Source organism: Rhagoletis pomonella, unplaced genomic scaffold, assembly GCF_013731165.1.
Source record: "Rhagoletis pomonella isolate Grant_MI unplaced genomic scaffold, Rhpom_1.0 Rhpom_scaffold_00017, whole genome shotgun sequence".
In the NCBI taxonomy this organism is placed as follows: domain Eukaryota; kingdom Metazoa; phylum Arthropoda; class Insecta; order Diptera; family Tephritidae; genus Rhagoletis; species Rhagoletis pomonella.
This window is the reverse complement of record NW_023458571.1, coordinates 4,555,930-4,566,356: the sequence shown is the minus strand read 5'-3', so window position 1 is coordinate 4,566,356 and position 10,427 is coordinate 4,555,930. Positions and strand designations below refer to the sequence as shown.

The following is a 10,427-nucleotide window of genomic DNA, read 5'->3' as shown; positions in this document are numbered from 1 at the left end:
TCCTAAACTATGTATTTGTCAATGTTATTGTGGCTTGTTAACATTTTTTTTTAGTTTTTTTCAGTAGAAATCTATACCTAAAGTGACGAATTTAGATAGGGTTCGGAACTATAGAAAAAGGGATGCAGAACGAACTAGATCTTATTTGTCAAATTTAGAACTAGCTCGGAACTATCGAATAAGGGATGTAGCGGGTGGCTTGTTTACTTTACATAGATATGTGTTCGGCGGCTTTTTCGTTCAAATACGCTTCTATTCTGTGCTTCGCAGATGCTTTTTCATAGCTTTCATAGCTTGGTAATACAAAACTAAAATTCGTGTTAACATTTCAACATCTTGGGACAGTCTGAAATCTAAGAAATAACAGCGAGCACCTCTGCAAACTCAGCTACAGCTAAAGGTATGTAAACGTACATTTCTTACAATCATTAAAATAAATTTAATTTCAAATTGAAAACACATTTCATCCAAAACAACTTAAGATCGCACACACGGAAGAACCAAAAAGATTGAAAAATCATGATACTTTTTTCTTTCGTCTGCCGATTTTAAAACTGGTTCGGAACTATAGAATTTCTGCTAGTTCGGAACTATCGAAAAAGGGATGCAGCGGGGGCAATTGATACTTCCTAGGACATCGCCATGTTAAATTCGCCAGTTGCTTGCATGCAAAAGAGATTTATCGCGAACCAGTACTGCGTCTAAATGTACTAGAAGCGCACCAGTTCAGAACTAGAGATTTTCACCACAGGGCTGTTTTATTACAAAACCTTTATATTATTGAATCATGAAGTAAAACTATATCAAAAAATTTTATTTTACAATTTTTTTTTAAACTTGCGTTTTACCTGTTCATTTTCTGTGTAGTAGTATTTGTTGTGCTTTAAGGTCTACATCTCATTCAGCGATTGGCACCTCCCCATATTTTATGGCTTTTGGCCAACAAATGGTGACAAACGGCGAGACGTATGAACTTTTGAGGAAACTGGAATTGTTGGAAGACAGAACCATAAACTTTAATAGAGAAGATTCTTTGGAGTTGGTAAGAAATCGTGGGAGCCAACTAAGGAATTTTCAACAAAACAATTTCGGGAAAGGATTCAACGCAAAACTTGCTCCATCGTTTATAAAAGCAAGGATCGGGCGAAGGTTAGGAAATTGTTACTATGAACTGGAGAACCTCCAAGGGCAATGAGTTGGCACTTATCATACGAAGGATATCCGCCAATAATAGCAGTCCTTGCTACAAGCGGTATCAGCTTCCGGCTTGTACATCGAAAGTCTGATTTTGGTTGCGGGAAAATGTAGTGGCTCTTGTAGCTCAAATTTTTTTTTACGTGTGACCTGTTAGTTTTTTCTACCTCTGTCCATATGTATTGTAATTTATGTGGAAACGTCTAGCCCTTGTAATTCAGGCGGAACGTATAGGCATACTCGTCGAAATCGCCGGGATGCACCTGCGCTGCTTTAATTGTTTGCTCGTCCAAATACTTGGGCTGTTGTAGCTTACCAACGTTGGCTGCAGTCACCTTGGGAGCGGTGTGGCTATCACCACATTTGTAAAAGACACTCAGAGTCCGCGTTTAATTAAAAATTTATCCATGTAACTCGCTTGGCGGTCCAACCAGAAAAGAAAGACCGGCATTTTATTTTATTCTAATTTCATTCCCCTCATTTGACATTTTAGACATTTGTGATTTTACAACGGTTGTTTTCTAGTAGATTAGCCTGAGGCTGGTGTTGCAGTGCGCAACGTGTGTGCCGCTACAGTATATGTGACCTGGTCTACGAAAAGGGAGCTTACGTGCGAAAACTAGTTTTCTGTGAAAAAGCTGTTAAAAGTAAGCAACTCGTTTCGTCAGTTTCTCATTATCTCGTTAATTGTTCTCCGCGCCGGACGTCCAGTAAGTGTTGTTGTTGGTCCAGTAAGTGTTGTTGTTGGTCGGAATATTATTATAGTTCATCGTGTAAGTTGCTAGTGTGGAACATTTAAAAAAGTAACACTGAAGAAGTGACGTTTACTGTTTCTGTTGATTATCGTCTTCGCATTTCGCATGAAATGAAACATGAGTGTTGATGAGGAGTTCAGTGCCGTATACGGACAATATTTCCATGAAAAGGATGATGAAAACGATGATGAAAACTATGAAGAGAGCGATGATGATGAAGATGAAGTATGTGTATCTCAGGCAGAAGATGATACCGAACAAACTTTTGTTAAGATGGACCTGTATGTTGTTGATGTAAAGGAGGAGGAGCTGGTAACAAAATTTCTATCAAAAGATTGTTGTAATAATGAATGCCATACACTGATACCACGGGAAATGATCGAGAGTACGCGGAACAATTGTTTAGAGATGTCGAAGAATGAACTTGATTTAGTGATACTAAGTCACATCGAAGCTGGAATTATGAGTAACGAAAAGCTAGAAAGTGTATACGCAAAGCTTGCTGGGCGGAAGAAATATGGACAGAGACAGGATACAGAAGTTATGAGGCATAGAATTCAATTTACCTTCTACAGAGTACCTGTTTGTCGTTCGTTTTTGCTTTTTGTACATGCCTGTACGACAAAGCGTTACGAAAATTTAGTACGTCATTTTCACGCACAGGGTGTAACAGTGCGCCAACACGGACTGGCAAATAAACCGAGTACACATCCAAAGTCATTTAAACCGGCTGACATCGAAAAAGCTGTTAAATTCATCGAGTCTATAGCCGATTTAATGGCTCTTCCACTGCCCGGACGACTCCCAAAATTTAAGGATTTTCGGATAATGAAACTGCCATCCAGCGAGACGAAGTCCTCAATTTATCGAAAATACATTTCTTCACTCAGTGATGACGAATTGAAGATGAGTAATTGCAGTTTTCGACGGATATGGTCCAAATACATACCCCATGTTACAGTTATGAAACCAGCGGATGATCTCTGCGATGTCTGCCGTGGTAAGTAGCTCATTATTTTCTCATTTTATAGTTGTATCAAACGTTGAGATTAAATTCAGTATTTTTTCTTTTAATAGGAAACACAATATCGATTGCGCAAGCCAAAGGTGTTACTGACATTGTACGCGCACAGAAGCTTAATCAATTTCTTGATCACCTCCACCGAGCCCGAAATCAACGAGAATATTATCAAAGTTGGTGTAGAAATACTGACCCTACAGCAGTCGTTCTGTCATTTGATTTTGCCCAAACCGTTCACTACCCTGTCAGTCCACAACAACCTGGTACAGCATACTTCAAAGGAACCAAGAAGTGCGGAGTCTTCGGAATTACAGACGAAAAACAAAAAGTTCAGGTTAGAATTTCAAACTGAATCATAGGAACTCAAATTGCTCGCCTTTACAGGATCTTACTTATATTTTTTTTTTTTTATAATTACATGATAGACGAAAAAGATGACGTTGGTAAAGGACCTAACTGTGTTGTGAACATCCTGCATTATCACCTGTTTGGCTCGGGGTCTTAACAAAACTATTTTATTCAATTTTCTACTTACCGGGCACACTAAGTTCGCGCCTGATCGTTACTTCGGTATTTTCAAAAGTAAGTATGCCGTCAGTAACATCGACACGTATGCAGATTTACTGCAGTGTGTCGATGCATCATACCCAAAGATGCGAAATTTGAATCATTTGATGTTAAGGATATTTACCCATCTATACCAACGGCAGAAACAGTTACCATCTTGACTTAAACTTTGCTAGAAAAAACAGTCAAGAGCGTAGCAACGGAAATCGTGAACACATTGAGGGTAACACTAGACCAAAACTACTTCAAGTTTAATAAAAAAAAATATATATAGACAAACTAACGGGCTAGAAATGGGCAATCCCACATCCGCAATTTTAATGAAAGTCTTCATGCAACATTTAGAGGAAAAGTTTATGACGGAGCTGACGAACAACTGGGAGTAAAGTTCTACGCAAGATATGTCGATGACATCATATGTATTGTAACGGGACACAAGGAAGAAAAAATTCTAGGCTATCTGAACGATCAACACACGAATATAAATTCCACTAAGGATAAGGTAAACGAAGGAAAAATAAACTATTTGGACAAAACAATTAAAATCAATAAGGTTACCAACAAATGCGAATACGGGATATATAGAAGGCCCACGGCCACAGACACGATAATACACAATACTTCAAACCACCCTCAACAGCACAAAAATGCAGCCCTTAGACATCTAATAACCAGGCTTGAATGAACCCCATTGGAAAAAGAAGCTTACAGAAAAAAACTAAATACGATATAAGAAATCGCGGAAAATAACGGATACAAAAAGGGCCTAGTAGACAAGATAAGAAGAGAAACAAGAACGAAGAAATCAAATAAGAAGGAAAATAATGAAAAGGCTTGGGCAGTCTTAACTTATACGGGAAAATCATCATAAAAATTGGCTAAAGTATTTCAAACGTATGACATCAATACAGCATTTAAAACGAAGGACAACGTGGGGAGGATACTACGAAATAGCACAAACGAGGAAGACCCACTAGAAAAACAAGGTGTATATAAGTTGACTTGTGAATGTCAACATAGTTACATAGGACAAACAGGGCGAAAGATAAAAACAAGGTATTGTGAGCATATAAGGGACTACAACAAAAAATGCGACGATTTAGCAGGGCTATAAATAATGACGGACAAACAAAAACTATTCAGAACGAAAAATGACACTGCAGATGGCACAACGCCGAAACCGGTTTGTCTCCAAACCAAATTTGACAAGGGATGACGGAAAATCGTTCCACATTAATCGAAAAAGGAAAACTTTTTCATGAGTTAATGTGGTGATGCATGAAATATCATTCGGTATACTAGGAAAATAACAAAAAGAAAAAAGGACAAAAAAACAACAAGTGAAACTAAGCGAAAAGATTTCGATCAGTTTGCTATACAGTGCATGCCATTGGCAACAGTAGTGTTTTTTTCTTTATCTACATTAGCAACACCTGTAAGAGTTGGATGGTCACACACACTATGAATGATCATTCATCGTGGGAACGCAACTTGTCGTAAGTCCAATCGAACTTATGATTTTTCTTTGCCATTTATGAATATGAATGATGGCAATGCCATCAATGTATTTGAGAGGGGTATATGCGTTCCCACGACAGTCGAGTCTACGTAACCGGAACGACCCAAAAAGTCTTTGGGGAATTTGTATGCTGCTACAACAACAACAGAGGGGTATATGCGCATTACCTTGTTGTTATTTTTTTATACAGTGAAGCCTGCTTAAGTACCACCCGGCTTAAGTACCTAACCCGCTTAAGTAACCAAAATTTTTGGACACCGTGAATTTTTTAATATAATCTGAAGAAAATCCCTCCCTTAAGTACCTCCCGCTTATTTACCCAACCCGCCTAAGTAGCTAATTTTTTCGTACCTCATTTACAATTTTAATTATTATTTTCCCCTTTTAAGTGCTCTTTTAAAATTCCTTAAAATTTTTACGTAGTTTCAAATTCAGTAGCAGCCTACACACCTTCGGTAAAAAAAATTCTAAAAAATCAACGGTAACTTTTAGCCACTTGAAACTTGCACATTATTGCACTAAAATTAAATGGGCTATAAAACTGTATACTCAAAATATACTTCTGAGAAAAAAGTTTGAAACTGTGATGAATTTTTTTTAAGTATTCTACAAAATCTTAAGCTTTGGTTTATATGGTATTTGTTAGGGAGTGAACTGCATTTTAATTGATTGAAAAATCTTAAAAATTGATGAACAAACATAAGTGGCAAACAATACCATCTTGAATTTGGTAAAAAATTCAAATTGACTTTTTAAACAATTTAATTCTTGTAAAAATGGCATACCATTGCACTAAATATATTTTTTTTAATAAAGTTTTTCTTTACTTGTTTATGTGTTTAAATAATGCTACGATTTTGGTTTTAAGCTATGTATACTTCATTAAATGTTGTTAATCAAGTATCTATGTAACTTTCTTTCTTCTTCTTTCTTTTAAGTACCCAACCCGCCTAAGTACCTCAAAAAGCTGAAATTTTTCGTGAGGTTTTTACTGTATTTGCAGTGCACATAATTAATATACACATATTGTAAACCATATTACAACGCTTTTATCAACTTGCAATGTTGTATGTCCAGACCACCCATACTATAAATATAGCAAAGGTATTTATGGCGAAGCTAGTCTAGATATCAACCCCGTCGTAGGTATCGTATCAAAGACATACAATTAGAAAAACTCTAGAGATAGATGTCGCCTCGCCAGAAGACGTTAAAAATATGCACTACATACGCTACAGCGGAAATGGACGACACGCCATTTCTTTAAATGAAATTATTTGCTGCTATATTCTAATCTAATTCTGTGCACTTGATAAATTCAACATCTTGCTTATTTATCAAGATTGACAACTTACCAAGATTTTTCTATTCTATGTCATAAATAAAAAGCTCTTTTCTTGATAAATTGTCAAGATGTCAAATGCTGTTGACAGTGATCTTGACAAATAAAATATCTGTTTTACTCTTTGAGCATAGTTGTGAAAAATAATTTGTTAGAATGGAAGAAGATATTTTATTTTTATTGTTGTTGTTAGACGAAGAGGAAAATTGCGAAAATAGAGATCGCGCGCGTTACTTAAAAAGTTTACGAGATGATAGTGATCCATTCTCGTTGAGTGATAATACGTTTATGGCAAATTTTCGTTTGACACGTGTAATTTGCCGTCGTCTCATTGATGAAGTGGCCCCACATGATGGTCAAAAAACCTCACTTCCTTTAACTATAAGATCTGTCAGCTTTAAACTTCTTTGGGCACGGCTCATACCAAAAATGTGTAGGCAACAACTTCTCGCTCCCTTCCATTTCGTTTCGACAAAAATTACGTACGAAAGGATGTAGTAAAATTTTATTTTGACAAAAAAAAAACATAAAAACATGAGATCATTACAACCCTGCAGGGAAAGCTACCAGTTGTGAACCAGAATGCTACCAGTTTGCGTTTCAGCCCAACTAGTTCACGTTGTATCCTTTTTCAATGTTATCGACTGGTATTTTTAACATGGCGGTGTCATAGGAGATGTCAATTGTCCGCTCCTGCATCAGCACGCTACCAGTAGAAATACTAGTAGCATCATACCAGTTGACGGGATAGACTGCCTATTCATCCCCCGTGAAAAGCATAAGTATGTCATTTTGCTCGCGGCGCTGCAACAGTGGCAATGGTCGACAGATTAAAGCTTTGGCACGCCAAATCAAGAGATCCGAGTTCGAATCTCAGTGAGCGAATCTTTTAATTTTATTTATTTATTTTTTTTATTTATATCTCTTGTGTAATTTTTAAATTTATTGTTTTAAAAAGAACAAAAAAATATTTATTTTCATTTTTTTATGGTATTTGAGTATTTAGTTTTTTTCCAAATCAAATTAAATGTATGTACAATTTTTATTTTATATTTAAATTGAAATAATTATTTAAATTAATTTACTTACTTTACTTTAACAACCTCCACGCGCACTCGAACCTGAGATCTCAGAACCAGAATCGGTAGTCTTCACTCAACGCCACAGCTGACATTTGTGATGAAACCAATTAACCACGTTTTAGTTTTGGTTATGCCTATTCAAAGACAGATGTCGCTGATCGCATAAGTTGTTCGAAATCGCGGAATTGGTAGGCCGTCGCTTTAGCATATACTGGTTTATGAACTAGTATTTATACTGGCTGGTTTGGCATTTCACTGCGGAGAACTGGTATAATTATAGTCCATGACGAACTGGTATGACTCCCCCATTTAATACCATTTTTCGAACTAGAATTTCTACCAACTAGTTTACTTTTTTCTGCGCGGAACTGGTATAATTATGGTTTATAACGAACTGGTATGACTTTTATCCTTAAATAATAGTTCATGAACTGGAATTTGTGCATACTGGTTTAGCTTTTCACTGCAGGGAACGTACACCAGCAAAACAAAACAATTTACCACAACTAAAGTTCAGAGAACTTTCCACAATGCATGTACCATAAAAACATAAAGATAAAATTTCTAAACTTTGTGCAAAACTCGGGAAAATACAATAATTTTGCATACAAATTCGCAACTTTCTGCTCAGACTTTTTCATAAAAGTTCTGAAAATGAAGTTTTGCAGCCCATAAAAATTTAATTGATTTTTGGTATTGTTTTTACTGAGAGTTTCCATACAAACTATGTTCTACATTTGTTTGTATGTGGAAGACACTGTCAGCAAAAAATAAATAATTGCAAAAAATCAACGAAATTTTCTGGTAACTTCAGACTTGCACTTTACTAGTTGGCTCAAAAGATACATTTTCAAAATTTTTCTAAAGGACCTGATTAGAAATTGTGTGAGTCTCCGAGCCAATAATTTTGTACGGCACGGTACTTTTAAGTAATCTAGGTTTCACGAAAGAAATAAAATTAAATACAAGGTAACAATAAAATATCAGTCATTTGTTTCGTTGCTGCGAGCTTGTTTCAAAACTTCTGGCTTTTGCTTAATATAATTGTAAAACTCCGTGCATGTCATTTTAACGTATTTAGGTACATATACTACGTTTATACGCATGCATAAGTCGCTTTAATTCATTTCGCCGCGATTCAAAACATATGTATAAACTGAATTTCAATTCGCTTTGAAAGAGCGAAGTGTTTTGGTTCACACTCCATTTCAAATCGGTAGTTTATTTTTCCAGACAGTTAGAAAGAGTGTATAAACACCGCTCTCACTCAAAGCGAATTGAAGGTTAGGCGTTTCCGCTCAAATTCCAAATAATCGCATCAGTATTTAAAAGCTGATTAATAATAATCGTTCTTTTTCTTTGCCACGATTTTATAATGCCGAATAAAACTAGATTTTTATCACTTTCCATTATGTTAACTTATAAAATGTCGAATGAAAACAGCTGATTTTGTTTGCTTTTGAAGACGGTTACTTTGATGCCGATATAAAGCCGTAAGTGTAAACACTAGAGCGAAATGTGTACGGTGTCAATGCGCTTTCAATTAAGTCGATTATTCAGTGCGTATAAACGTAGTAATAGTTATATTAATCATCAACTATTAGCGAATTGAGGCAAGCATCTTCGTGCACTCAGCTACAGCCAGACATGTAAATGTGCATTCAAATGTTCAGTTTGATTCAACACCACGTGTGCGTGGTATGAAAGTATTTTTTTAAGTACGAACATTTCAAAACGATAATCAAATAAAAACAAGTAAGAAAGTCTAAGTTCGGGTGGAGCCGAACATTAAATACCCGGCGCAAGTATTAAATACATATATGTTTTTCAGCTCTCCGCTAGATGGTAAGCCGGGATGTATAAATTTTGAGTAAATTAGCGTCTTTAAATTTCGAAATATTGCAGCTTCAAGCATTTCTGAAATTTACCGTTATATGAAAAGCGGCCGTAATTTTAGTCCGATTTCAATAATTTTCAACGCTTTACTTTTATGTGGCAAGCACAATAACCATGCGGAGTTTGGTACAAATTGGTATAACGGTTACCGAGATACATATATGTGATCATAAGTGGGCGGTGCCACGCCCATTTTCCAAAATTTTACCATAAACGTATTTCTTGGTAAAGAATTGTTGCAAGCGTCAATTTTGAATAAATTAGCTTTAATATTTACTGATTTGTCGAAGATTTCGTATTTCTCTAAATTACCCTTATATTGACTGTGGGCGTGGTTATTGTCCGATTTTTTAAATTTTCGGCCATTTGGTATGCTGTACCAGGGCCAACAACTGTGCCAAGTTTTGATGAAATCGGTGTAGCGGTTGCCAAGGTATACACATGTAACCATAAGTGGGCGTGGCTACGCCCATTTTCCAAAAATTTATAATATTCTTATTTTTCGTCTGAAAATTATTGTAAATATCAATTTTCAGTGAATTATCGTCAGGAGTTACTAAAATATCACAGTTTTCTTATTTCGGGAAATTACCGTTATATGGGAAGTGGGCGTGGTTGCAGTCCGATTTCACCCATTTTCAGTACCAACCTTGGATAAATGGAAACCTACATACCAAATTTCGTTGAGATATCTCAATTTTTCTCGACTTGTCGTGTACACGGACGGACGGACAGACGGACAGACAGACATGGCTTCATCGACTTCTCTATTCATTCTGAGCATTTATGTATACATTTGTCTATATCTTTCTCGATTCGTTTTGGCTGTTACAAACAACCGTTATGTGAACAAAATTAATATACCCTTGTGCACAAGTGCGCTCGGGTTTTTTAAATCGGATAATAACCACGCCCACATCCCATATAACGGTAATTTAGAGAAATACAAAATCTTCGATAAATCAGTAAATATTAAAGCTAATTTATTCAAAATTGATGGTTGCAACCATGATAAAAATACAGTAAGGTAGAACCGCTGAGAGTCACTTTT

At 36.1% G+C, this 10,427-nt stretch overlaps 1 protein-coding gene across 2 annotated transcripts; it reads left to right on the top strand.

Annotated features, from left to right (window-relative positions):
* The first annotated feature begins 2,203 nt into the window (after positions 1-2,203).
* On the top strand, positions 2,204-3,378 carry LOC118749475. 2 transcript variants are annotated; one of them, XM_036484272.1, is made up of 2 exons: positions 2,204-2,949; positions 3,027-3,378. In XM_036484272.1, exons 1-2 carry the CDS (start codon positions 2,223-2,225, stop codon positions 3,320-3,322), a joined length of 1,023 nt encoding a protein of 340 aa, XP_036340165.1. In that variant the 5' UTR covers positions 2,204-2,222; the 3' UTR covers positions 3,323-3,378. The 2 variants fall into 2 exon arrangements, with proteins under 2 accessions (XP_036340165.1, XP_036340164.1); XM_036484271.1 differs by having other exon boundaries at positions 3,009-3,378.
* Positions 3,379-10,427: the final 7,049 nt, after the last annotated feature.

What these genes read in the sequence shown, in the direction of transcription:
- LOC118749475 (XM_036484271.1), top strand. Translation starts at nt 2,223, where the DNA reads ATGGACCTGTATGTTGTTGATGTAAAGGAGGAGGAGCTGGTAACAAAA. An exon ending in TCTCTGCGATGTCTGCCGTG is followed by an intron (nt 2,950 to 3,008) that starts GTAAGTAGCTCA and finishes GATTAAATTCAG; the next exon opens with TATTTTTTCTTTTAATAGGA.